This window comes from Hirundo rustica, chromosome 18, assembly GCF_015227805.2.
Source record: "Hirundo rustica isolate bHirRus1 chromosome 18, bHirRus1.pri.v3, whole genome shotgun sequence".
Classification (NCBI taxonomy): domain Eukaryota; kingdom Metazoa; phylum Chordata; class Aves; order Passeriformes; family Hirundinidae; genus Hirundo; species Hirundo rustica.
In genome coordinates, this window is record NC_053467.1 from 4,995,415 (window position 1) to 5,023,399 (window position 27,985).

Sequence of the window (27,985 nt, forward strand, 5' to 3'; positions counted from 1 at the left end):
AACGATTGGAATTACCTCACTTCCTCTGAAGAAAGGAGGTTTGCAGAGCTGAACATGTGAAACTCAGGGACACCAAAAAGACCTGCTTGCAGTTCACAGAGATGCTCGGAGCTGAAAACCACCACTATGGCTTCAAAGGCAATACTCAATGCCCTCAAACAGCTGCTTTGAGGTGTTCAGTGAGTGTCAAATCCTGAATTCCCAGCACCCAGGGTTATAAAACATCCTCTTCTTGTGTGTGGGTGGAATTTCATTAGGGTTAATGGGCCACCGCATGCAATGAGCTCCTCATAAGGTGCTCCAGCAGGGTCTGTGTTAGAGGCATGCTTGTTCCTGGCTCCTTTCAGCCCAGGGCTAGGGACAGGCTGGGGCTGGCTGTTGTCCTGGCATCCTGCTTGCACCTCTGGACCATCTGGGCTTGGGACCAGGCTCCAAGAGCGGCTGGTGATGGCTTGACAGAGCAGTCATGGGCTTGTGCCCAAGCCTGGCAAAGGAGCTTCAGGGGACAAAGGCTGCGGGCAGAGGAGTGGGAAAAGGGGCAAGAAAAAGGGAGAAGCGGTGAAATGGGAGCAGAGGAACTTGATGCAGGGATAAGGCAAAGGATGGAGCAGAAAAGAAGGGCTGTGAAGGAAAGCACAGGGCAGAGAAGGCGGAGGGAGCGTAGGCAGGAGGGGATAGCGAGAAGGGAGAAAGGAGAAAAGCCGTGCTCTGCCGTGAGTGGAGATGAGGCAGGGTCTGTGGGGAGCAAAGTGTGGGAGGGAAGGGAACGGAGGGAAGGGGCTGCGAGGAGGAGGGCGAGAAGGAAAGAGCGGAGCGGCGGGCGGATGACAGGCGGCGGTGGGAAAAGAAGGGAGGCGGCGGGCGGGATGTACGGATGGAGAGCTGGCGGAGGAGGAGCCGCGGGAGGAGAGAGGGAGGGATGCGGGCGGAGGGCGGGGAGGGCCGGGACCGGCGAGCCCCAGTTTGACAGGAGGAGGGAGGGAGGCAGCGGGAGCCGCGGGCTCGGGGACAGGGATGGCGTCAGCGGCGGCCCAAGGAGCGGCGGCGTGAGGGGATAGCCCTGCCCGGCCCTGCCCGCAGCCGGGCCGCACCATGGGCAGCGCCGACTCCAAGCTCAACTTCAGGAAGGCGGTGATCCAGCTCACCACCAAGACGCAGGTGAGAGCCGCCATCTCGGGCGGGGGGCGAGGGGGGCCGCGCCATTTCGGGAACCGCCGCCCTGAGGGGCCGCTCGCTCCCGGCCCAGCCCGAGACACCCCCGGCGCTCCTGTGCGCGGTCCCCGAGCGGGTCCCTGTATGTAGGACCGGGGCTGCGGCTGCAGTCACGGCCGGCCCTGGCCAGGCTCTCCCAGCGAGGCCGTGCCCGAAGGCCGGTGGGGCTCAGGGCAGGCTGCGCCCATCACCGTGTCACCGGTCTGTGGAGGGGCTCCGGCCAGTCCCCAGGGCAGTCCCCAGGGCAGCCGTCAGACCTGGCCGGGCCCTGTCACCGCCTCTGGTGACATCTTGTGCCTTGCTGAACAGCGTCTTGTGCTAACAGAGCAGACGTTGCTGTCATAAGGGATGTCCACAGCTCCTAATGTATTCAGCTTGCGGGTTTACATCACACGGTTTGCCAGTGCTCCCTTTTCTGTATCCTCTCCCCCACCCCTGTGCATAGTGGGTGGAGAACCTTGCCTTGTTTTTAGGTAATAGCTGATGGAAAGGGCTTTTGGGCAGCTGTGCTGTTTGCAGCAGAGGTTTCCATCTGTGACCTGTGAAATGATGCTTTATTTCTGCAGGCTGAGGAGGAGAAGGAGTTAAATGAAAGTCAGGGCTGTGTGAATGGAGAGTCGCTGCCTAGAGGTCTAACATATGTTGTGCCTGTCCTGGGAGCTTGCTTAATTTTTGTTTTAAGTGGAGTGCCCAGTAGCAGCAGCCCACTGGCAGAAGAATTAGTAGCCTGTCCTTCTGTCTAAGGAGCTGAGGGATTTTTCTCTATTGAGAAGTCACATCTTGGGTTCTTCTGAGCTACAGTGGAGAACAGCTGTTATGATCCACCTTTAGAAGTAAGGCAATAACAGCTGCTGAGAAAACGTGGGGTAATGGCAGAAAGATAGTTAATGATGGGGAATGAATTCACAAGAAAAGGATAATGGATGCAAAGGGGTAAAGGGTGGTGGGAGAAAATCAGCAAAAACTCAAGAGACTGAGGCTGCCACTGGGAATTGAATTATAGATGGGTAAGGCTGTTGGAAGAGCCTGGAAAAAACATGTTTTATACTTTCTAAAGCAGTATCACGTTTATCTGCATTGTTAAAGAATGGCTTTTGTGAATATATTCTTAAAAACCACTAGCTGCGAATGCAGGTAAAGAGAGAAGTGGGGGAATTAATGTTTTAAGGGATTCTTCCAAAGTCACTTCTGCGTGCCAAATAGTTCAGACTATCCTCAGCTTTGGGCTGTCCTTCCTTCATGGGGAGACGTGCTTATAAAGTGAGATTGGGGGGTAGTAAATCAGGCTTATAGGGCTCTGCCCCATCTGCTGTTCACAAAGAAAATCCTGTATGAGGCAATCCCTTGGATCAGAAGCCCAGGCGAGAGCACTCCCCTCCCCTGGTTTATCGACCCATGTAAGGGAAGAAGGTTCACTGGGACCTGGAATAAAAAGGAAGAAGCAAAAGCTTCATTCTTGGCTGGATTCATTTCACGTGTCTGTGGTCTAGGTGAGACTGACTATGTGTAGAAAAGGGTGGGGTGCTGGCGCTCCCATATTTACATTCTGTAGAAGGGCACCACTGTTTGCTTGTGCAGAACGCGTGACTGGGCTCTCCTGGAGGCTTCTGATCTCTTACCAGCAGCAAAACCTCCTGGTTCACCAGATCCTGGATCCAAAACCAGGCTGCAATAATGAACAGAGCCAAATCCTTCCAAGCTATTGAAACTCTGAGCTCAGAATGCACTGTGAGGTGTTCCTAAGGCTCTGGTGGGAAAGAAGTGGTTGAGCAGAAGTCACTGTTTATTCATTGGTGAAGGTTTAGAGTTGGCACAGAAGTTAATTTTTTCTTAAAAATAAGTTTTTATAATCTCCAGGCTTTTCTTAATTAAAAAATTAGTGTTCCCATGTGAGCATTAAAAAAAAAAAAATCTGTAAGGAACATAACACTTGAATGCTTACAGCACACGTGGAGCCCAGAACTTGAAAGTGGAACCAAGTCTGGATGCAAATGGAATTTACTTAATTGATTTTTTTTAAGTGCCAAAGAGAAACTCTAAAGGTGTAAGAGTATTAAAAAAGAAAAATCACTTCAGAATTATTTCAGTGATTAAAAAAGGCAGTATTACCAGAAGGAAGAAATTAACTTATGCCACAGATGTGTATTTATAGTCACACATGGAGGAATGGTCTTTAGGATTTATATATGATGTGTATATATTGCATTACACTGCACACATTATACTGGTAAGGCCCATCCCTTTGATAATAAAACAGATGTGCTTCATAATAGAGAATGTGTGAGCCCTCCCAAATTGCCCATAAAAGTGGAGCCTATTTAACAGATGAAGGGAAACATGGATTGTGGATATGACAGTTTATTCATGGCTGGTCAGTTGCAGGGAACTGGTCTAGGAGCTTTAACTGCTGAGGAACCACCTTTGCTTTTCCCAATCAGCTGGGGTTTCTGTCAGCAACCACCCAGAAGATGAGAAATTTTGATCTTGTCTACCAGCTTGTTAGAGTATAATGGGAGCTATGCCTCTGCTTTTAAAGAGACGGGAAGAATCAAACATGAGGGACAAACCCCAGTCCTTTCCTCTTCCCTGATGTGGAAATCCAGGAGTACAATGGGCTGTTAGCTTGAGTCTGATAAAAGCACATCTTGTGCTTGGAGAAGGGTTGGTCCCTGGCAGACCATTTCTTACAGTGTTCAAGCCTGACTCAGCTGTCCAAGAGTCTCAGGCTGATCAAAAGCAAAGCTGTAACTAACACTTCACACAGCTGACTTTTGTCCTGGGCTTTCCCTGCCATACTTCTACAAATCCCATTTTCCAGTTTGCTTTGCAACACTGTCTCTGCTGTGAGAGCAGAGAACTGGTGGTAGACTTGAAGTCTCTCATTGATTCTGCACTGCTGACTGCAAAGATCCTATAGAAGAAAATTGTTATTGCTCTGAAGCCTGTGTAGAGGTGCTGTCCTTGGCAGGAGGGATAAAATCTTACTAGTTATTTATGTTTTGAATAAGTCTGTCCTCAGGCTTTCCTTTTGCACAGTGGCTCACAAACAGGTGGTACAAAGATGTGTGAACTGCCTCAAACTAATCCCTGGCCCTGCAGGGCCCAGGGATATAAAGCTCAGTCAGGTGCTGTGTAAATGGTCATTACACACCACAGTTCTTCCACATTTGGGGTGAAAGGAGCAACTGCTGTAACATATCACCTGAGCTTGTGCAGTATGGGACAGGGACAGGGGGCTTGCTCTGCTGTTGAGCCCCAGAAAAAGGAGAGCCCTTGCTCCAAAGGATTGCTGCCTTGACTGGTGGGATGCTTAGCTGGCATGTTGGCAAGAAGCAAGAAGAGAACACACTGAGCAAAGCTAGTGGTTGGTTGTCCCTTCATTCTCTGCTGATGGTCTGCAGCAACCTTAGAGTTAGTTTTAGGACAGCTCTCCAGTAGGGGCTGTTGGAGGAATTGTTAGGAATGGACATTTGATTTAAGTTATAAGTGCAGAGAGCTCTTGGTTGGAAGGAGATACAAACACACACACACACTGCCAAAGTTTGTGAAGAACTATCTCTGAAAGAGAAAGTGAATGTGGTGCTGGTGTCAGGCTGAGGACAGTAACAAATAGGGGAGACTGTGCATTGGGAGCTTTTCCTGTTTTTAGGACGTGGTCAGGCCCTCTCTGTTTTCCTGTTTCCTGTGAGGTATCCTGTTTGTCTGGGATTGCCTGCTCAGGCTGTGATTCTCTGCTCAGTAACTGGCATGAGGCTTGCAAATGGAGTGTCTTCCTTTCCTAACTCCTGAAGCATGTGTGTGGTGTGCCTGACACACAACATTTACAACTAGTAGAAAACAAAGAATGGAGGTGTCCAGAGTGACTGGTTTTACCTTTGTTTTGCCAGTGTGCAGGTGGGAGGTCTTTACTGGAGGCAAAAGTCTCCCTCCTTGTTCGCTCTGTCACATGACCTTGGATCTGCCTGCTGTGTCCTCAGCAACACTCTTGCTCTACAGTTACCTCACCCCTTTGGTGTGTAGCTTGGTTTGGACATCAGTCTCTCTCTGCCAGTCAGCTCTTTACCTTCAGCAGCCTCTGCCATGAAATGTATGTGGGTCAGGAGGTTCCTTTGCTCTCTAGATATGCCAGTTGTGTTTCCAGAGTAGAGTCAAGCTACTGATCCCTCAGTTCTTATTCTCATTGCTCTACTGGTGCAAAGCTGGTTATCTTCACTGTGCTGGAGGAACATTAGGCTCTTTCTTACCTTTGCTGAGGATTCAGCTCCTTGTGAGGTCTCTGGCTGAAGCTCTGTCAAGGCTAGTGGTGCTCTGGGATTTGTGACTGCAGTGTGTGCTGTACCAACACTTGTACCTAAATCTTGACATTTCCAAATGAAGATATTCCTGGCTGACGAACAAGGCTGATCTAGATCTCTGTATTTCTCCCCTCTATGGGGCTGGATGCATTCTGTTGGGTGAACTTGGCTGAGGAAATGGATATTTAGATTGCCAGAGATGCTGCATGCGGCATACAAACAGCTTAAAAACAGACAGTAATGTTCTGTCAAGGAGATGAATATTATGTGGATTGAGTAGCTTCATGATGCCAGGCTGGTAATTAAAACAGGGGGGAAGTGGGGATGTGAGTGACTCAGTACTGAATCCATGTCCCAGGATTGTACATGGGATACCATCTGTTGATGAAGAGCTGACTTGCTGCAGCTATTAAAAATGCAAGGTACCAATGTTTTAGCATAATCTGGTTGCCAAGATGATAGCTGAGACATGAATGCTGCTCTGCAGCCAACATTGCAGCTCAAGGAATCACTCCTGTGTTTCCCTACTCCAAGGGACTGCAGTCAGAGTTCCTCAGTCCATGTTGTGCTGCCATCTGTAAAACAGCAGCTGTGTTCAACCTCTGAGGAGGCCTCAGGCTAGTGGGAGGTAAAGGGATCAGTGTGTACTGGAGGGAAATGGTTTTCTGCTTCCCCTCTAGAGGAGAGTGAAGGCATTATTTATGCATAATGCCCAATTAGCAGCAATTGCTGCTTACTGTTGTCAGTGGGAGTGGCTGTGGCAGGCAGCCAGGATGTACATGTTGTAGTTCTATATGAGGTTGTGGTGTGTGGTTTAAAATGGGGTGTAGGATTTGTAGGGTATTTCATGCATTACATAGATCAGGTTTCCAAATACTTGGCTATTTTTGGGGAGTACAATTAGAGATGAGATGTGCAAAATAGCTTTCCTTCCATTTAAGCGTTACACGTCCAGGTTACAAAGAGCTCAGATCCTTCACGTGCTCAGCTGAAAGTCAGGCTGTGAATATTGGGTTGGATTGTTCCTACAGATCCCCTCTGAGGAACTGTGATCTTGAACCATTTGGGAAAAGTTCTTCTTCCGTTGGGAAGAGGTTTGGTGGGATCTTGCTTTAGTGTCCAGGTGATAAAATTAGGTTTTCAACAGTAGGGCTGAGTTTAATAAAACGTCTGAGCACACGTGGGGTTTTTTCTGATTCTGTTTTTAAAGACTGGGGAGTTGCTTGGGCTGGTTCATTGCATGACTGGAAGGACTAGGACCAGCTGCACTGAAGCATTAAGGCAAAGAGCTGCAGGGCAATAACCTGCTGTACCAGTCTGGGGTAGCTGGCCCCTCTCACTTTTTGGCCTTTGGTGGTGGTGACACATCACGTGCCCGTGGGCTGGGGCTGTTCAGGAGGTGACAGTAAATGGGGCAACGCAGCACTTCTGTGTGTTAGGGTCGTGAATGACCTGTTCTTGAGTGGCATCTGAGCTGCATTTGGACACAGCATAGAGCTGGGCAAGTTTTTTGCTTTCAACAGCAGATCTGGGAGTGGGCAGGAGTTGTTTCAATTAAACACACAGTCATATTTTTGCCCCTTTCGTATCTGACATGCAAGACCCACCCAATAGTGCTGATTATATATCATTAAGGTGAGCACTGCTGTTTGCTTTGGAGCTGGTGGTGGCGGGAGGCTCCTCCTTGCCCCAAGCCAAGTGCTGGGGGTGCTCAGGTGAGCAACTCTTCTGACCTGCTAAGTGTGCCCACACAACGGCTGGTTGAAACTCGTGGGAAAGCTCACATTTTCCTCTTCTGACTGCAGTCATGGATCCATCTCTTTCACACTGCTTGTCGTAAACAGGCTGTAAACCTGTAAAACTCTGTAGCTGGACTCCAGGGAGGGATGAGCGCTCCCAGCTGTGTTTGGGCAGTGTCTATCTCTTGGCAAGTATCAGCAGAAAATGTAGTGGAAAGAGGTGTGTTCCCAGGGCTGGGTTGGAGGGCTGAGCTTCTTGAGACCACAGGTTTGAAATGGATTCTTTTCTTTGGTCTCCTTCTTCCAACTTCTCTTTGAATGGCACACATAGTGCTTTTTAAGAACAAAGCCTTGGCAGCGACTGGCTGCACTGAGTCCAGTTCTCTATAAATATTTGATTCCAAAAGATCAATTGTATTTTATCTGTGAGTGCTTTGAGGTGGGTCTGTCAGTTCCGTGGGTCTGTTCATGCCCTAATGAGATGTTGGTTGCAACAGAAGTAATTCCAGTGCACACTCAGGGCTTCCTTGACTTGCTCTGAGGGTGGCAGAGTACACAAGTACAGCCTGGCCCATGTGCACTGGTGAAGATCTTGGATTACTTGCAGCAGTTGAAGATAAACATGAAGCCTCCTGTATGTCTGAAGGAATGTTTGTTTTGGGAGATAAATCATCCAAAGCGCTGGAAACAGAGGCTGACATATAAAATCAGTGCTAGTATGTTTTATTGAACCTCTTCATGCCTCATCCGATCCCTAAGCCATTCATAATTGCTGATGATTGGATCTTATGGAATGGTAGTTCTACATCTGTAAACACATTTGTTTCTCCACAGCCTGTGGAGGCCACAGATGATGCCTTTTGGGACCAGTTTTGGGCAGACACAGCCACTTCAGTGCAGGATGTCTTTGCCCTTGTTCCAGCTGCAGAGATCCGAGCTGTGAGAGAAGAATCACCTTCAAATTTGGCAACTTTGTGTTACAAGGTAAGTTTGGTGCTGTTTCATTCCTTTGAGCTGTGCTAGCAGGGGTGTCCCTGCATCAACAGCACTGTGGTTTCCAAGGGATAATAGGTACCTTGTACCACACAATGTGCTTGCTTGTCCCTGTCTCCTCCTGAGGGTAATTCTCAACCCTTCCTCTCATAGTTAGCACAAACCATAGCTGGTGTTTGATCAGTTTGGAGCTTTGTTCCTTTTGTCCCTTTCCTGTGTTTCACCCTGTCCTCTTGGGTCTTGCCTGCTCTATAAACTGTTTCTTTCTCAGGGGACTTTGTAGCAAGGCTGCACATTTGTGGTGAGGTTGAAGCATCCTGTTTCTTGTCTGTACCTAATTGTACCTCACCATGCATCAGTCTGGCTTCTAGCTGAGAGATCCCAGAGGGATGTGCAGACTGTCAGTGCACAAATGCCTGGATAAAGTTTGAGGAAGATCTTAAGACTTTCCTTCCTTCTGCTGTGATAACAGAATGCTCCTGATGCTGCTTCTGGTGTTGTAACATCCTTGTATGGGGCACAGGGACGTTGAACAGCATTTCCTACCCTGCCAGGTTTGGCAAATTGTCAGGCTGATGAGTAACAGCCTGAGACTTACTCTGCCTGGGAAAGTGCAGGTGTTAACAATGCTCCTGATTTGAGCCATGCCAAGAGTAGCTTTGAATTTGTAGTTGAAACATTTGGAATGGCTTTTTTCTAGTTTTAAATAGTTGCTGCCATCCTGGTTTTCTTTCCTCCTCTACAGTATGTGAATGAAACTTACTGAATCATTGTGAAGGTACCTCTGACTGTGAATTGTAGACAGATGCCTATAGTGGATACTTGAGAAGAAGTATGGACATGAGGAAAACTGCAGTGTTTTATCCCTGGTATTGGCTTCTGGCAATGAGTGATTCAGGAGTAGAGAAGGTCTTAGAAGGTCTGTAATCCCATTGACTCTGTGTCTTCTTTCTTTCAAAACCAAGACTAAAATATGGTCTCGTCTCTCTACTGGAAACAGGTGTGTTGGGAGGCCTTGTGACTGCAGGACTGTTTATCCATGAGCTGTAGACCTTGGGATATCAGTGTCATAGGAGCCCACAAGGCTCCAGCAGTGCTTTTGAGAGACTGAGGGCCCTGACTTGTGCCATGTGCAATGTGCTACTGGACTTAACAATGCTGTGTGTTTGTGGAGAAATGTCATATACAGTCATGGCTGGAGATTCAGGCTGTACAGTCATAAGTGTGCCTGAAAAAAATGTTCAGCTCAGTTAGTGTGTGACAGGCTGGGGACAAACAGCACTTAATACCCATTAATGCAGTGACGCAGGCTGGCAGAGTCAGTGACCCAGGCAGTCTGCCATGAAAATAAGCAGGGGCACATGACTTCATGAATTAAAAAGCAGCAAGGTGTATCCTTGCTAAATGTTTTGGCTTTCATTTATCCTCTGTTTCCCCTTGGGATCAGAGAGTAAGAGCAAGTGGGTACAGCCATGGAGGGAAGAGAATGCTTTTTTCTGTCTGTGGTAAAACCTCCTGTCACTGCCTCCTGTGGCTGTGGTTGCTGCCTTGTGAGACCGTCATCTATTCTGAAAAGCCCAGTGACCCTCCAGTGGTAGTTGCAGCAGCCACTGGATGGGCTGCAGTGTCTCAGCCCAGAAGCTCTTTCCAGAGCAGCTGTCCTGTTTGCAGGGGCAGTGGGGAAGCCTGGGCTACCACCCTCTTCTGCAGCAGGACTTTGGCAGATGTTGCTGGAAGCTGTATCCCTATGCCTAACACAGGCAGCAACTTCGCTCCCACCTCCTGAGTCAGGAGAGATCCCTGCTGTAATCACTCAGACAGAACTGTCAGACTGTGTTTCTGTGTGATCATCCCCTGCCAGCACCTCACACGGTGCAGCACAGTGCTGCTGCCTTGGTCCTTCCTGCCTGGATCTCAGGTACTTGCTGTGGCTGATTAATCTCACCTGCCCTTTTCAGTGTGTGGTGTCATGGAGCAGTGCTGGAAGGAGGCTTCTGGTGCTTTGGCTGGCTGTCTCATGTGGCACCACATGTGTGCTGCATGGATTAGCCCTGGCATTTGAGGTCTCTGGCAGTGGAACAGCAGAAATTCGAGAAGGTCTGTTTAAAATCATTAACTCTTTTTTTACAGAGTTTCAAGCAGCAACGGTATCATTAAACAGAGAGAAAATGGACTCCCAAGAACTGCTTATAAGTCTGTGTGAGGGTATCACTAGCAGGACAGACCTGCCTAGCTCTTGCTAACTTGTGCCCAGGCTAATGCTGCCTTCCTTGGTTTTGTTTCCTTCAGGCTGTGGAGAAGCTGGTGCAGGGAGCTGAGAGTGGCTGCCACACAGAGAAGGAGAGACAAATTGTGTTGAACTGCTGTCGGCTCCTCACCCGTATCCTGCCTTACATCTTTGAGGACCCGGACTGGAGAGGTTTCTTCTGGTCAACTGTCCCTGGGGCTGGCCGAGGAGGGGTCTGTCTCTTGTCACTTATTCTTCTTTCTGGAGGGTGATGGGGAAGCTGCAGTGAGGAGACACTATGTGTATTTGGGGGCAATTTTATTCCAGTTATTTCTATGCGGTCAGAAATTAGATGTCGCTTTCTAAATTCTTTCCCTTCTTTTGGTTCTTGCTGCATCTTCTGTATGTTTCTCTTGTTTGTGTAGGTGTAGATGAGCACTGATATGTGGGGAAGGGCTTCTCCAGTACAACTGGAGGTATGACTCTTAATGAATATGAGAGCTGTACTGAAGGCTGTATGACTTTCTTAGACTGAAATCTCCTTGTTCCATTAATTACAGTTGATTTAAGTTTCAAATCAAAATGCAACAGGGTGTTGTTTGCATTACTTTTACAGTGTCACATTTTGAGTGAACAGTGCCAGAGAAGCTCTTGGCATCATGTCTCAGTACCCTGCTTATGAACTGGCTGATACAGTTTTAGCCGGGGGCCTAACCTGGGAGATGAATCCCACAAGTGAGCAAGAGCAGTTAAAGCGTGCTTCTGTTTCTGGCTCTGTCAGTGACGTGCGTTACCCTGGGGAGTATCTCAGCCTCCCCACTTTTCCCTGTCTGGAGAGCAAGCACAATAGTGTGCTTTTGCATCTCAGAGGAACAGAGTGAAAGTGCTTTAGGATCTTCTGCAAATAGGAGGAATAGCAGCACTGAGAGCACAGCTGAGTTATACTAGGAGTATGTATTTGCCTATTTGCTCACTCAGCAGCTGTTCTGTGCATAGAGAGCCCTCCACTATGAGTTTCTGATCTGCAGGTCAATGTGGCTGTACTGAAGAATGTGTTTCTCCTGAGTCTAAGTGCAGTGCAGTGTCTTTGGGGACAGTTATGAAGGATTGGCAGTGGTTGGTACAGTGTAAACAGGCATCTCTTGCTGTCTCTGCCTGTCACCTCTAGTCTGCTTTTTTCTGAGGGCATGTCAAAAGAAAGTTCTGAGTGGAAAGGGAAGTCTGCTAGTCCTGCTTTGTGATTTGTGTGATTGGGAGTGCGGTGGTTGTCCATCCTTTCATCCCTGCAGAGGCCAGGGAGTGATGGAGAGGCTTAACAATGGAGGAACTTGTTTTGGGAAGGAACTTGCAGGGGTGCCTGGTGCTCTGATCCAGCCAGACTGCTGTTACTCCTGTTTTTCCACTTTGTTCAGCACCTAGAAGAGAGTTTCTCAGCCTCAGAGTGGTAGGGTCACCCCAAGCTGATCAAGCCAAGTCCACGTGTGCTGTGTTGGGGAACCCTCCTAAGTGTGGGTGGAGCTGTTGTGGTTCAGTGTGCTCAGTTATTTAACCAAGTGCATTTAACCTGTAAGGCTGGGTTAACAAATACAACCCTGAGATGCTAGGGAAACTAGGATCACATATAATTTGGGGCAACAGCTTTGCTGTCTGGTGGCTGATTTCTGTTTTCAAACTGAAGATGATGGTATTCCTGGACTCTTAGTAAATATCTCTGTGATTATCCTTCACCTGCTTTATGATGAAGTGATGAATGGCAGAGCTCCTTGGAGCCATGGCTCCTCCCTCCTCTGTGGGGGTCTGTATTGTGTTGAGATCTACTGGTTTGTTGTGTGTCACCATTTTGGATGTGATGGTACCTGCAGCCTGCAGGGACATTTTTTTCTGGCAGTCGAGATACTCTTAGCAAAAATCACTCTTGGAAAAGAAATCCCCTCGGACCCTATTGGTTGTAATTTCACCTCTTGTGCTCGTGACTGCGAGCACAAGTCGAAGCATCTTTGCTGGCTCCATCGGTTCTCTCTGTGTTTGTTCTTACATCATCCGGGCTCTGTTTGTGGTATCCTCCCTGCTGTCACTGAGACAGATTCAGAGCCACACAGACCATTATCTCCATAGCTGCCTGCTGTGATTGAAGAGCTATGTGTTGTGCTCAGGCTGACAGAAGCCTGGCTGAGGTAGATAAGCTCCTGCCATTCCTGCTCTCTGCCTTTCCCTCCAGCACCGGTGTGTGGTGGGAAGGCCTCCCAAGCAGGATGCTCTTTGACAGGCAGGATCTGGCAAGGTTTCCCGTGGCAACGGCTACAGAGGAGCAGCCATGCGTGCTCAGAGAGATTTCTTTGAATGCTGGAGATGGCACGATCCCCTGTGCTGTCGTGCTTGCTCTGCTGTGGCAGGCTGGGGCAGCTCCTTGCCTAATGCACACAGCCTCACCCTGTTCTGTCACCTCCAGTTCTGGGCAGCCCATGCAGAATGAATTTTGAGGGGTTTTACACCTTATTGCTGCGGGTTGGCTTCTCCTTATTGCTGTCTCTGTGCACCATCCAAATCACCTTCACGAATGTAAAAGCCTCTTCTCTGTCAATGCTTCCCTTTCCCTTTGTCTTCAAGAAGCCAAGCCATGTGACAAGGTGTACCCAGTGCTACTCTCTTTCCCTCACAACTCTGGGCCTTTGTCTGCTCAGTTGCTGTCATTAAAGAGCTTGTTCCTGTTTAGTCATCACCATCCAGGGGGAAATTTCTTTTCTGTACTGTCTGGGTTTTTGTTCCTTTGTTCCTTTTGTTCCCTCCTGTTCCTGTGTAATGTCTTGCCTCCCTGTGTGTTTTTGGGGAGTGTATCTTCTTGTGCTGTGGCATACTGGTGTTACTGTGTGCTCTTCGCTCACCCTGAACTGACAATGCTCTTCTGTTTGTCACTTCAGGGAGATGAAGATGATGAAAATGCCCGGCCACTGGCCGAGTCATTGCTCCTCGCTGTCACAGATCTGCTCTTCTGTCCCGACTTCACTGTGCAGAGCCACCGGAGGAGCACAGTGGTGAGTTGAAAGTTGAATCGTGAGATTATCTGCATAGAGGCAGATTACCTGCATGGTGTGGGGGACGTGGGAGACCCCAGCAGCTTTCTGCAAGCCTGCAGGGAGGAAAATATGGATTTGCTGAGTAACATTGCTCATCATTTTGGTTTCATGGTATGGTGTTTGTGCCTTCTAAAACAAATGTTTTGGGGATGAGTCTCAAATGGAGTGGTTGGCAACTACCCCCACACTACACCTCACCCCTTAGGAAAATGTGGTTGTGCTGGCAAACAGTTGGTCTTCTGTCGTTGCCAGCAGAGCAGAGACCTTTAGCACCTTGTTCCTTTCTCTGGCAGTTTGGCGCAGTCTGGGGCCGGAAGCAGGTGTTTGCCTGCTCACTTGTGCTGTGATCTAAATGAATAGATGGCCTCTGTTGTGTCTTTCCACCTCTTTTCCCTCTTTGTATCATAACGGCAAAGACATTTAAATAGGTTCTGATCCTTATGATGACTGTCAGTACTTCAGAGGAATTTCTTGAAGAACGGATCTCCTACAAGGTGTTCTAAGAGCAGAGAACAGATTGTGGTGCATTTCCCACCTTCTTTCTCCCTGCCAGTGACTCTTGAGTTTTCTGTAGGTTCAGTCTATAAACAAAAAAAACAGTGCTTCTTTTTGGCATAGGTCTGACACAGACTAAAAACGAGCATGCTAAATCATGGTGTGATTGATGGCTGCAAAGTTCCTTGACAAATCTGAGTACTGAATTGATTGATTAGGGTTTCTGAGTATTAGAAAGAGAGTTGAAGTCTGTCACCTGGGGCTGAAGGGGCAAGGCTGGATCAGAGCTACCCATGTGCTATGAATAAGTGGACTTGCTGTCACCTGGGGTGGATTGCACAAGTCAGGGTGACAACGGGTTTTCCTGGGAAAGCCTCCCCCCACCACCTGCACCTGTGATTTTTCCCTTGGCAGCAGCCAGACTGGTTTTTCAGGGTTCTGGGCAACTGGAATTAGACACTGAGATTGTGAATGATTTACGTTCCTTGCTGCTGGCTGCCCGTCTGCTTCCTGCAGCCTCTGAGTCTTTGCTGAGCTGACTTTCCCTCTCTGGGCTTGGTCTAACTGTAGCTTAAGAGCAGAGAGACGGGTACCACCTCCTCATGTTCATGGCAGAGCAGCATGCGACCCCAGAGATACAGGTCGTGGTGGATGTTGGCTGAAGTACCGCTGAGTAAAGAGGAAGAACTGTGAGAGAATGGGCAAAGGAGGCACAGGACTGACCCATATTCCTACTGAAGTTAGCCCTAAAATTATGGGTGGAAATGTGGGCTCCTTCCATCATGCACAGCACTTGTATCTCTCTGTTTTATCCCTTGCTTGCAAAGGCTGAGCTTTTTCAAGATATCAGCACCTGCTTTTTCAGGCGTAGAGGGGAGCTTCTGTACAGTTCAACTGTCTGGATGCTTCTCTGCTGTTACTTCCCAGAGAGAGGGGTTGAACTGCCTTGGATATACCACCATTGCTGCCAATTCTGGCTCCTGCTTTCTGTGATTCAACCTCTTATTTTTCCCACAGGACACAGCAGAAGATATCCATTCCATTGACAGCTGTGAGTACATCTGGGAGGCCGGAGTGGGCTTTGCACATTCTCCACAGCCCAACTATATCCATGACTTGAATAGGTAAGAGCTTCTTCTAAGGCAGAACGGAAAGAAACACAGGAGAGGGAGATCTGGGGAAGATGAGCTCTTTGCCTCCTCGAGTATCCATGATTCCCAAGGAGCTTTCTGCTTGCTCCTTTCCGAGATAACAGGACTGGCAATACAGAAAAAAACCCAGCTGACCTTTTGAAGAGCTTTTCATAATGTAAGATGGGAATCGGACTGTCTGCAGCAGGAACTGGGTAAACACGGCTGTTCTGGAAATGCCATGGAGCTCTGTACTGGATTTCTTTTTTGTGAGGCAGCAATTCTGCTGAGCTTTGTGCCAGGGATAGCAGTACGGCTTAGGAAATGAAATGGGCTTAGCTCTCTCTCAGATGGACTTTCTAGATGGGACTGAGCCTTTCTTACGTGTTGTTGTGGTGGTTGTGCCTCCTATGCCGAGTCCCTGCTCCTGAATGGCTCCAGGCCTTTACTTCTCTTTCCAGGACAGAGCTGCTGAAGCTGCTGCTGACCTGTTTCTCTGAGGCCATGTATCTGCCTCCCTCCTCAGACAGCAGCAACACCAACCCCTGGGTACAGTTCTTCTGCTCTACGGAGAACAGGTGAGGGTAGAGGGTGAGGGCCTGGGTGCCAGGGGAGAAATAATCTGTTCAAACCTGTTCCATGGAGTATTTTGGTAATGGGGAGCCATAGGACTTGTTACCTCCAACATCCAGGAGCTGTTCTTTTACTTTGTCCCTGCCTCATGCACACTCCATTAGTATTTCTGCTTAGTGAGAAGTGTTCCTCAGCAGCAAAAGGAGTCTGAGCACGGTGCCCACTGGAGGTTGCTGCAGGGTTGATCCCTGCCGTGAGGGAAATGGCAAGTCCATTCCCTGCTGTAGACGCTGTTCCCTTGGGAAGGGGATGTGGTGCTTGTGGCAGATGAATGCCGCCCTCTAGTGACATTGTACCTCCGGGACTTCCCGCTCCTTAGGTGACGCTCACCATAGGGGAGCACAAACCTGGCTGGAGGCTGAAGAGATAGAGTCTTGTCTTTCCAGAGGCTAGAGAGCTTTGAGGTCCTTTCCTGTATTCACATTTTGCACAAGATTTCTCTGGGAGCTCACGTGGCCTTTTTCACCTCCCCTCTCAGCTGGAGCCCAGCTAGGAGCTGGAGTGTTGGCTCTGGGGTCTGGGCTGCTCAGTCATCGACTGCTGTCACAAGTTAGAGAAGATGATTGTGTTTTTTCATGGCCCAGACTCTTGGGGAGAGATATGCCTGTCCCTCACCAAGGTAGTGCCTTTTATTTCCTTCTGCTGCCTTCTGAGAGCATTTTCTCCTCCTCAGGCATGCACTCCCACTCTTCACTTCGCTCCTGAACGTTGTCTGTGCCTATGACCCCGTGGGTTATGGGATTCCTTACAATCACCTGCTTTTCTCTGACTACCGTGAGCCGCTGGTGGAGGAGGCGGCCCAGGTGCTGATCGTCACCTTGGACTATGACAGCTCCACCAGTTCAAGTCCCACTGTGGATGGCACAACCACTGGCACAGCCATGGATGATGTGGATGTGAGTGATACTGGAATCTGTATTTGCTGCTCACCTGAACTCACTGGGGTTCTCTCACACCAGCTTGTATTGAATATTAAGCTGTAGGGCCCAGCACTGTTACTCCCCTTGCAGTCTGCTCTCTATTCCAATCCTGCTTCAGTCCTGTAGTCACTAGAGACCTATACATGGCCAAAATACTAGATTTTGGTCACTGACTTGAATTAGGAGCATGTAAGTGAAAAGTCCCTGACTTTATTATTTCATGCAGTGTTCTGTCTCATTGCATTTAAAGCTGGATCATTCAGAGCAGAAAGCTGAAGTGAGAGACCTTGGTGGTCATACTTCAACTTCCTGAATACACCTTGTTGCCAGTAAGCATTTCCGTTCTTTTCTTTGAATGCAGCCTCCCGGACCTGACAATCTGTTTGTGAATTACCTCTCAAGGATACACCGGGAAGAGGTAACATGTTCCCATCCTGCACTGTGCCCTGTCTGATTTCATGCTGATTGCATTATCCCTGGGCCCACCACAGTCTGTTTCCTGATCTGTTGGCAGGATTTCCAGTTCATCCTGAAAGGAGTGGCTCGCTTGTTATCAAACCCGCTGGTCCAGACTTACCTGCCAAACTCTGCCAAGAAGATACAATTCCATCAGGAACTCCTTGTCCTCTTCTGGAAACTCTGTGACTTCAACAAGGTGTGGATCTGCTTCTTGCTGGGCTTCACCCCAGCTTGGCTGCTGTGGCTCTGGCTGGAGCAAGCCCTGGTGAAGGGCTGTGGTGGGTAGTTGACAGTGGGTCTGGGGTGCTGTGGTCCTCAGCCCCACTGATGCAGGGGCTGGGGGTCTGGCTGTAGGGACAGCCTGCAAGAGGAGCTGCAGCTCCTGAAGGTCTATGCTGGAAGCAGGTTCTGCAGCAGGTATTATAATAACTCTACAAATAACACTGGAGTTGATGACGTAGTGCATACATGAGCCTTTCTAATGTTCTTGAGAGACTGATTAGCTTGAGACTGCATGTCCCAAGTCGTGTGGATGGTGCAGAGTATATATTTATGATTGTCTGAAATCCTCCCCTTTCTTCCAGAAATTCCTCTTCTTTGTGCTGAAGAGCAGTGATGTTCTGGACATTCTTGTCCCAATCTTGTATTTTCTCAATGATGCCAGAGCAGACCAGTGTAAGTTGCTTATTTTCAATATTTGGGGTGATTTGGGGTTGACAGTTGAGCTATAATGTTTTTGAGATGCTTCCTCCCTACTGCTTGACAACATCTTGAGTGCGTGTTCCTGACCTTCTACAGACATGGAGTGGACTTGTCCAGTTAATTGGGTTTTAATCTACCCTGCAATTCAGGGAAGGGAGATCCTTCCTTAGGATGTGTTAACTTAGTATGATTTTGAGTCCTTATGTTGAAAATTGTCCCTGATCCAGTGAAGAGGGAAAAATGAGCAATCTGCTCTTGCCATGGGAGTAAATCAGACATAGCTCCATTATTGTGTAGTGGAGAAATCTTCTTTTGTAGTCAGATCTTCCCTACTATAATGATGGGTGTACATTAAGAATACAATGAAGAAAAGCATCCAAGACTTAGCACTGATAAGACTTAACACAGATGTGCTTGGGAAGGACACTGGTATTGACATTGGAGGGAGCGCTGTGTGGGATGTCCCTTATCAGGATGGTTTAGTCTGTGCAGTTTTTTATCAGTCCCATAGTGTTTCTCCTATCTCCTCACTGCCCCTCATAGAATTCCACTGGCCTCACTGTGACATGTTTTTCTGTTGTTTTTTTCTCTCCTTGCAGCACGAGTGGGCTTGATGCACATTGGGGTCTTTATCCTCCTGCTCCTCAGTGGGGAGCGTAACTTTGGGGTGCGACTGAACAAGCCGTATTCTGTACGAGTGCCTATGGACATCCCTGTCTTCACAGGGACACATGCAGATCTGCTCATCATAGTGAGTATAGCTCCAGCACTTCTTGGACTCTCCTAGCCCCACAAATAATTGTCCTCCTTCAATATACTTGCCCTCCCTAGACTGGCAGCCTGCTGAATAGCTAGGAAGTGTGTGAGATGCACACTCTTGACCTGAGGTGATGCGTCTGCCAGGGTCACTGACTTGAATTAGGAGCATGTAAGTGAAAAGTCCCTGACTTTTTTTTTTTTTTTTTTTTTTTTTTTTTTTTTTTTTTTTTTTTTTTTTTCCTTTTTTATGCCAGGGTGCATATGCATGAGGTGCATTTCCATCTGCACAATATGATGCCAAAGAACGTGACTCCTCATGGCACTGTGCTGCTGTCATGAGGGGGTGGGTGCATGCCCCCTACTAGACTTGATTGCTGGTAGGGAAGGCAGGAGATCTGGCTCTGTCCCAGGCAACCAGAGGTGTGTGGAGCACATCTGTCAATGGGGACAACAGTGATACCAAGCTCAGTCCTACAGCTTTGGGTTGCTGCATGTTTCATTGAACTTTCAGTCTGCCCATAACACTAGGAGCAGCTGGGTGCTTTGCAATATGAGCCTGAGGTGCTTCCCTTCTGTCATGTTCTCATTTGCCAGAGAAGAATCTCTCAGCAGCTTCTGATAAATCTCCAAGAGGAGATTCTTATTAAAAGGAGTAGGAAGAAACCTGCCCACCATAACTGCTCTTGATGCTATGTGTTTTGCTCTTGCATTCTGTTAATCTCAGATAATCTCTTTGTTTTAATTATGCTTAGGACTTCTCTACAGACATGCCAGCTAAAGGTGGGAAGGCCGAGATTGTGAATGTTTGAACTGGTTACAAGGCACTTGAATCTTTCCATGTCTGAGGATATAGTTAAAAATAGAATTGAGTTAGAAGTTTGCACTATAATCAAATGTGAAATAATTAGTTCTGTGACATTTCAAGCAGCTATCGTAAGGGTTCAGAGTTGAGGTCTATTTGGGGTGAAGGGATCTCTTACTTCCTGGTGGTTTCGTTTTGTCCCAGCCTGCCTGAACATTGTGGAACAGTTCACAGTCAGTTTCTGTTTGCGATGTTATAGGGCCCTAATCACGTTCCCAAAGGATTCCTTGTGAATGAAAGCTTGTACTCCTGGAGTGCGAGTCTGCAGTGAGAGCAGCCTTCCCCACCTGTGTAATTGTAGAGTGTGCAGGGCCCTGCCTAGGAAGGAATGGTGTCAGGAAGCGATTAATGTGGGGGTGGTGCTGGTTTTGGTTGAGAGGGTGCTTCCAGTAAGGTGCTGCCTTGCTCAAGAGCTCCTTCCTTCCACAGGTCTTTCACAAGATCATCACCAGTGGGCACCAGCGGCTGCAGCCCCTCTTCGACTGCCTGCTCACCATCGTTGTGAACGGTGAGCACTGTGTGGGGAGAAACCACAGCCCACAGTGCTCTCACTCCCCTCTCCCTCTGCCCCTACCTTTGTTCCCTAATGCTGGCCAATGCCTGCTGCTGGAAACTTATCCCTTTCAGCCTGTGCTGGAGGGGCCAGTGCACTGCCTGCATGGTCAGCTGGGACAGAGGGAGGGACAGCAGAGTCCTGGAGCTCCCCTGGGGTGGCAACAGGAATTTGCTGGCAGGCCTGGTGAGGGTAGTTAGCAGTGCTGTCCTTGTCCAGCAGGGAGTGCCACCTCCTCATTGTGGTGGTGCTTTCCTTTGACTTAGTGAGTGCCCAGGTGGCTACAGTTGTGAAGCTTTTCAGGAGGCACAGCAGAGGTGCTGCTATTAGTGTAAGGCTAAACAAAACCCTCTAAAAGCAGCAATGCTTCTTTTTACTAAGTAATATCTCAGTTTCATTTGCTTTGTATTTGGAAGTATTTCTCTGGAACCGTTCAACTCACCTATTTCATGAGGCTTTCTTAGAACTGCAAGGGTGGGAAGGTCATAGAAGCAACATTTTTAGTGGTGTGTTTTTGAGAATAAATACACGTTCTTTCTCTAGTTTTCATTTGTTTGCCTTCCACAGTGTCTCCATACCTGAAGTCTCTCTCCATGGTGGCTGCTAACAAGTTACTGCATCTCTTGGAGGCTTTTTCCACCACCTGGTTCCTATTCTCTGCTGTCCAGAACCACCATCTTGTTTTCTTCTTGCTGGAAGTTTTCAACAACATCATTCAGTACCAGTTTGATGGTAATAGACGGCTTTATTTAGTGGGTTTGTGCTAGTTTAGTCTATGAGAATGTCAGATGGAAGTCCAAGGAGATGAGAGGAGGTGAGAAGAGTAGAAATCACTTACATAGGACTGAAAAGCTGGGTTAGTAGATAATGAGCATTGGGTCCTGGCCCAGGAAAATTTGGTTAGAGCAAAATTAGATGGCATCTAATTATGAGCATGAATACCTTAGTCCTCCTGCAGAAGGTGACATGCACAGAGAGGAGAAGAAACATAAAGTGAGTGTGTAACACGTAAGTTGTGACTGGCTGGATGTTGCTGTGAAACTGCTCATGTTGCTCAGCAATGTAGGTGATAGGACAAAACAACTTTCAAGTGCCTCTCAGTTCTGCTTTGGCAGGTCTCTGGGGGCTGAAGACCAAACTGCTTCATCCAAAGAAAGTTCTGATATTTGCTACTTTCCAGGAAATAACTTTTCCTCTTAATAGCATGACTGTCTTTTGCCTAATAAAGTAAGGTCCCTAGATGTGGTCAAATTTTAGTGTTTTGCTTTAAACTTGCAAATCAAGAATGGCCATTCGTCCCTGATGGGAGTCTTGCATGTGGCAATTGCCACATTCAAAACCATGGCTGCAATTTGTGGGTGTAATTTTTGTTTTATATTAGAGGATGGTTTCATTCTGTTCTGTGCCATTTTGCAGGCAGTAAGAATTCTGGCCTTTTGGCTTTGCTATTTCAAGCCTATGTCTCCCCAGATTAAATTCCCTGATTTGTTTTGTGAGTTGTTTTGAAGGAGGAAAAATGTTGAACCTTGGCTAGTAACCTTTTCTTCCAAAATAGATGCTAATACGTGGATTAAACTGTCCTTTTTCTTCTCAGCTGTTTGAATATCCCTCACCAAGCCATTTCTTGTCAGCTTTCTAAGGGAGGAAGGATTTCACTGAATTTTCTGTACTCCTTTGTAACGGATAAGAGGACGTTGAGCTCTGCTCTTTCTTCCCTGTGTCACTGCCTTTGTGGGTGGGAGCAGTTAGGCTTCATGTACCCAGCGAGCTGTGCTGGGTTGGCAGAGCTCTTTGAGCCTTACTTCTCTGTTCGTTTTGTTGCTGTGATTCTCAGGGAACTCCAATTTGGTCTATGCTGTTATCCGCAAGCGAAATGTCTTTCACCAGCTGGCCAACCTGCCGACAGACTCCCAGTCCATCCAGAAGGGGCTGCAGCGCAAGAAGAAAAGCCCTGAACCCATTTCTCGCACCAACTCCCAGGATGGGGTCTCCATGGAAGGGTCACGTCCTGCTGCCCCTGCTGAACCAGGGACCCTGAAAACCAGTCTGGTGGCTACTCCAGGTGAGGTTTAGTTTACCTTTGGGACAGGAGAGAAGTTTGTTTTCTCTGTGAGATACAGTGTGAACTCACCCTTTCACTGGGTGTGGAGAGATTAAGAGTTTACATTTGTGAATAGCTTGACTGCCTTTCAGTCTGAGTTTCAGATCAGTTGGCCCAAGCTGATCTCAAACAAACTGCTTTGAGTTTCTGTCCTCTCAGACTTAGTGTCCACATGACTATTTGTCCTAATCTTGACCTGTTGCCTCAGGTTAACTCCATCCATGTGAACCTGTGTTCCTCCTCCTCAGGGAGCATTTTTGTAGAGGAAGAACTCCTTTGGGGTTGTGAAATCAAAGCTCAACCTTGCTTCCCCATTGAAGGGGGGGCTTTTCCAATATCAGCAGAGACACAGGGTGTCTGTTCATAGTGGGGCAGAGAAGAGCCCTCTGCTTTTAAACATATTTAATTAACTTGTGTTTCTGAGCTTTTCCTCTTTTGAACACAGGGATTGACAAGCTCACAGAGAAGTCCCAGGTATCAGAGGATGGGACCATGCGTTCACTGGAGCCTGAGGCTACCCAGCTGTCACTGGAGGAAAACCCAGCTGCAGCCTTGAGTGACGGGGAGCCCTGGAGTGGGGTAAGGCCAGGCACTGGTGTGCAGGGAAGGTCTAGGTGTGAAGTGAACAAAAATGAGGGGTTAGAAGAAGAGGTCTGTTGGCCCATTGAAGAAAGGCATCGCACTAAAGGCAGTGTGCACACATGCAGCATGCTGGGACACAACGTGGTTCGGAAGGGTTGTTGCATCATCTTGGGTGTTTCATGTTTGCACTGTGACACAAGAGCTGGGGCACTTGAGTGAGCTTTCTCCAATATGAAGACTATGACAGAGCAGTGAGTGCAGAATTGCCAGAGGATGTCCATGAAACCTCCTGATCCTGATGTTTTCAACTCAGATTCTTACTGCTGCTTCTTTTTGCTATCCCTTGGGATGGAGAAATCTTTTAGCTAGCTGGTGCTGTCAACAATGTGTTCCCATGAAGGCTGGGCTGAGGTGCTGCCCTCAGAGTGGCCTTGAATAAATTGGGATGTACACAATTCCCAAATACCCCAGGACCAATGTCACTTATCCTTACTGGCTTTGCCTGGTACCAGGTGAAGGCCCGTGGCCAGTGAGACATCTTAATCACACAATGAATTACGTTGTCATTAAATAAGATCTTGACTGAGAACTTGTGGAGGGTTTTCTCCTTCCAGCAGCCCATGAAACATAATCATGGGTTTTTCCATCCATGTCCAGCAGCAGGCTCGAACTGTTCCTCAGCTGGAAAAGTACTGGAACTCTTCCACTCCAAGCTGGCTGTTTCTGGTTGTGAAGGTGACAAGTGAATGGAGGTGCAGGATGGCTGTTGGAAGGAAGTGCTGTGCCCATTTGTTTTGTAGAAAAGTCAGCTCTAGGCTGTAGCAGTGAATGGTCAAGGAAGCATTGCTAAAGGAAAAAACCTCTGTTTTCACCTTGTGCAGAGATCGACAGTGATTTTAGAGGGTTATTTCCTTCCCTCCTTCTCACCATGAATATGGAGAGCCAGGTTGAGTGTGTCATTTCTCAAGAGACAAGAGTTATTAGGTAGGAGTTGATGGGAGCCTACCCTTGGAAAAATGCTCTTTAATATGTTCCAGAATGGACACAAAAGAATCCCGGAGACGCTCAGTAGACAGGGGCTGAAAAACCTGTGGCTATTTAGCTATTTAATCTCCATGCCAAAAGAAAGAAGCATGCCTGAACAGTGTCTTGTCAGTCCTGTTTTAACTCTGCCACAGTGGATTGTTCCAGCAGAGTGTCAATAATGGTGATTGGAGCCGCGACCTTCCACAGGGTCCTCCAACTTCATCTAATATTGCCACTCTGTGGGTCAGAGCTCATGGGTTTGGTGAATGAAGGTCGAGTGGGTTTGACATCTTCTAGGGACAGGCTGAGCTGTCTTTCCTAGTAGTAGAAAATCTGGGGACAATATCAGCAAAAAATGGATTGTATTTCTTATTCTTAAGTGTGATTTGCATTTGTTTGTTTTTATTTGTTAAAAATAATATTTATTGATAGGATGCATCACATTCCCGGCGGGATCGAAGGCGTCTCTCTAGTGCATCCTCCAGTGGACAGTGGACTCCAACTCCTGACTGGGTAAGGGCATCTGGACAGGGGAAATAAATAATGGACAGAGTTGTGGCAGAAATGCCCCACACTCCCTGCTGCTTCCCTGCCATCAGTAGCTCTCCCAGAGCAGCGTTTCCTCACAGGCACTTGAAGTCAAAGCTCCAGACCTTTAATCCAGAACTGACATCTGCAAACAAATATTTTATTTACCTGTTTTAAACCAATGCCCCGCTGGTCTCATTGGATGCCTCATAATTCTAGTGCTCCAGGATTTATTGTATTGCTCCTGTGCACCCAATTCACCCACCAGCTTTGAGATTATTGTAAGCTTCATTTGTTGCAGGGATTGTGGAGACAGCTGTAAAAACCTGCTAATGCAGCACACTGATTTCCCTGCTGTTTTCCTACCTACAGGTGATGTCTTGGAAGTCAAAGCTTCCTCTGCAGACAATCATGCGGCTCTTACAGGTGCTGGTCCCTCAGGTGGAGAAGATCTGCATTGACAAGTAAGGATATTTTTGGAGAGGAAGGGGTCTGTGGTGTTTAAGGAGCAATATGAGGTTGGCAGACTTTGAATTTGGAGGCCTCTAAGGGAAACCTTATAAAGTTTAATTGAAAGCATCCTGGGCTCAGCAGAGTTGTTACTTTCCTTGCCAAACATCTTGTTTGTCTGATCCCTTCTCCACTCTGTTTACAGAGGCGAGGGGGTGTGTTCTCCTTGGCCACGGCTCAGTATGTGTTTAGGCTTATCCTTCGTGCTGCAGCAGTTTTGGAGGTGTCTATGAGATGCACTAAAGATGTTCCCGGTCTGTATCTTGGCAGGGGTCTCACGGATGAGTCGGAGATCCTCAAGTTCCTGCAGCATGGCACCTTGGTGGGGCTGCTGCCAGTGCCTCACCCCATCCTCATCCGCAAGTACCAGGCAAACTCAGGCACTGCCATGTGGTTCCGCACCTACATGTGGGGAGTTATTTATTTGAGGTAAACCAGCTGGGTGCAGGCTGGCTTGGTCTTTTCCAGACTTTTGGGAGGCCTACAGAGAGAATTGTACGCATGCAGCCAGTCCTGGATTATCTCATATTTACAAGATAGAAAATGTTGTTCCTTCAGAAGAGACTGGGGTGAATCAACTGCTCCAAAACTTTGAGTGGGTGACATGAAGGGGGTTATTCTGGGAGTGCTGCTTTTTTGGAAACTGGCAGCAGCAGGGACTAGAAAAGCTGCCCAGAGGGTCTGGTGCAGAGATTTTATGCAAAGCTCTGGCTTTGTGGAATGTTGTAGATACTGTCATCCCTGTAAGGTGCATTGTCTCTCAACCAGTGATTTCCTTTTATGCAAAGCTGAAGGCAAGCTGTGCAGCCAGCTCCTATAATCATGGCTGTGAGATTTGAATTCTGTATAACTGGCCACAGGGAATAAAGTGGCTCTTGTCTTTCTCTCTCAGGAATGTGGATCCCCCGATCTGGTATGACACAGATGTTAAGCTGTTTGAAATTCAACGGGTCTAAAGAGAGCACTTACCTCTACTGAGAGAAATACACTGGATCTAAGGACTGCGGCGTGCTGCTTCATCACAGCTATTCCTGCATTTCACGTCCAGCTGAGAGACCAAAAGGACAATCACTTCATTTACCTCCCTGTCATTTAAAGCTTTAATCGGGACCTGCTTGGACATCCCTCCCCCCAGCTCACTTCTCTTCCCTCACCCTTCGCCACAAACCTTGAGTTAAAGATATCTAAGGGATTGTCCATTGTTGTGGTTGCACTAGAAATCAGACTGTTCTTAGCTCCTCTATTACTCTTTTGCTTCTGGATGTGGTTTGGAAACCAATCTGACCCTGTCCTTGCGCTGGTCAGAGTCAGCATTTAACTGAAAAAGACTAGCTGTAAATTGGGTGCAAAGGGAGAAGCTGCTATTCCTGCAGGAGACAGGGTTTGGAAACTGCAGTTACTTCCATGGAGCTCCATAAAGTTTCCAGGGCATCCCTTTTGGCTGCAGGTGTCTCCCTGGTGTCTTAGTTGCATATAGGGAAGTCTTTCCCACTTAAACAAAAGGAGAAGATGTTGAAGGAAAACTTTGTGTCTTGGTTCTGAATCTCTCTAGTCTTTTCCTCGAAAGCTGCTTGAGAAATTTTGTTGGTGTGGCTCAGAAGTTTTTCCTTGGCTTCCAGGACCAGCAGCATGTCCTTTGTGGTGGGCTGTTGCAAAGGAGCCTGTCTTAATTTTGAAAGCCCTGTTTGATCCATTTGAGCACACAGGGAGGAAGGGACTGGTTCAGTGAGAGCAAGGAGAAGAGACCTGACTGTTAAACTCTTTTAAGTCTTCTCCCACTGGCTGAAAGGACATTGTCACGGGGATTTTGAAAGGAACCATATCCTTCCATCTTTGCTTGGCGGGCTGATGCATTGCAGGGAGCAGAAGGGTCTTTTGCACACTACTTTTAAGGCAAGGGTTTGAGGGAGGCACTCAGGGAAGTTGTAGGAGGAATTTGGAAGTTGTAGGAGGAAAAGCATCTCCATGTCAGTAGGGGAGTGGAGAGTGCTGAGGCAAAGTTTAAGTTTTCAGGACATTTTGCTTATTGACCTAGTTATTGGATCTTGAATGTATTGGGTCCCAAGCATGTGTGAATTTTGCGAAGCCAGGATGGGGATTGGTGGGAGTTCTGCTGTTGCTGGCTTGGTTCAGCATTGTGGGGTTACACATTGGTGAGTGGAGACACACTGGGGTTTCAATCAAATTTTTTGTTCTCTTTGGAGAGGCTTCTATCTTAGATCCACGTGGTCTTTAGACAATGAAATATAAGGGATCCTGTCATGAACTGAGACTTTTCTTTCTCCATCAAACCACAGTCCTTGGTGCTCTTTTATTCAGGCTCTTGGGAGGATTGCTGGCCATGAGCTGTTTGCTACAGGTTAGACACAGTGGCATCGCTGCCTGGAAACAGGTCTGTCACATTAAGTACAGGGATGGTGTGATAAACGCCCTGTGACTTGTAAGCCTGGCCTAAGCTTTGCAGCTGCAGTGGTTAACAGCATGACCATCCTCCCCCAGAGAGCTGCTCCAGTATGCTGCTGGCTCCCACTGGCCTGTAGTCAGGTGGTTTCTTCCTCTGGACACTGAAAGAGGATGGAGTCCCAGGCCAGTAGAAAGTGAAATAAAACTGAAACTGTTTTCTGAAGGATAAGGAATATGTGAAAAAGAGATTATTCCCCCACCTACCTCCCATCTCCAACCCACTTTGCCACCCAGCACTATTCCCATCCTGACCCCACATCTGTTCAGGTGTAAACAGGGTGAGGGCTCTGTTTCACTTGGAGAATCTCATGTTTAAGAATGTGATTTGGTGGGGCCAGACTCTGATTGTATGGCACTCGCACCTCACAGCTGGAACGGGGCCTCCTGTGTCCCATGTGCTTTGCCTCTTCCCTCCCATGGATCTGCTGGTTCTCATGATCTCTTCCGTCCTCTCTTTTCTGCTTTGTTTCTTTGTGAGTTCCTCTGGAAGCCTTTTTGTTTGTTTCTTGGTGTTTGGAGTCTGATCCTTGTTCTGTGGAAATCAACTTGCACTGTAAACTCTTTGCTTACTTATGGAGACAAAGATAAAGATAAACTGAAACATGCACTTGGGTGCTTTTTTTATTTTCCCCCAAAGAGTTGTTTATAATCTTGTTTGTCTTATGTTGAGGTGTTTTGTGCCACTAAGGGACCATGGTCTGGCTTCTTCTGCAGTGTTAATT

At 47.7% G+C, this 27,985-nt stretch overlaps 1 protein-coding gene across 2 annotated transcripts; it reads left to right on the forward strand.

Annotated features, from left to right (window-relative positions):
* HID1 (HID1 domain containing) lies at window positions 1-27,868 on the forward strand. Of its 2 annotated transcripts, none has more exons than XM_040081874.2 (19): window positions 1-179; window positions 8,081-8,230; window positions 10,529-10,699; window positions 13,385-13,498; window positions 15,053-15,159; window positions 15,627-15,743; window positions 16,472-16,694; window positions 17,080-17,136; window positions 17,233-17,373; window positions 17,762-17,852; window positions 18,479-18,630; window positions 19,930-20,008; window positions 20,621-20,785; window positions 21,888-22,115; window positions 22,600-22,733; window positions 24,195-24,275; window positions 24,663-24,754; window positions 25,071-25,229; window positions 25,693-27,868. In XM_040081874.2, the coding sequence occupies exons 1-19, from the start codon at window positions 102-104 to the stop codon at window positions 25,754-25,756; spliced, it is 2,403 nt and encodes an 800-aa protein (XP_039937808.1). In that variant the 5' UTR covers window positions 1-101; the 3' UTR covers window positions 25,757-27,868. The 2 variants fall into 2 exon arrangements, with proteins under 2 accessions (XP_039937808.1, XP_039937809.1); XM_040081875.2 differs by lacking the exon at window positions 1-179 and adding an exon at window positions 997-1,158.
* Window positions 27,869-27,985: the final 117 nt, after the last annotated feature.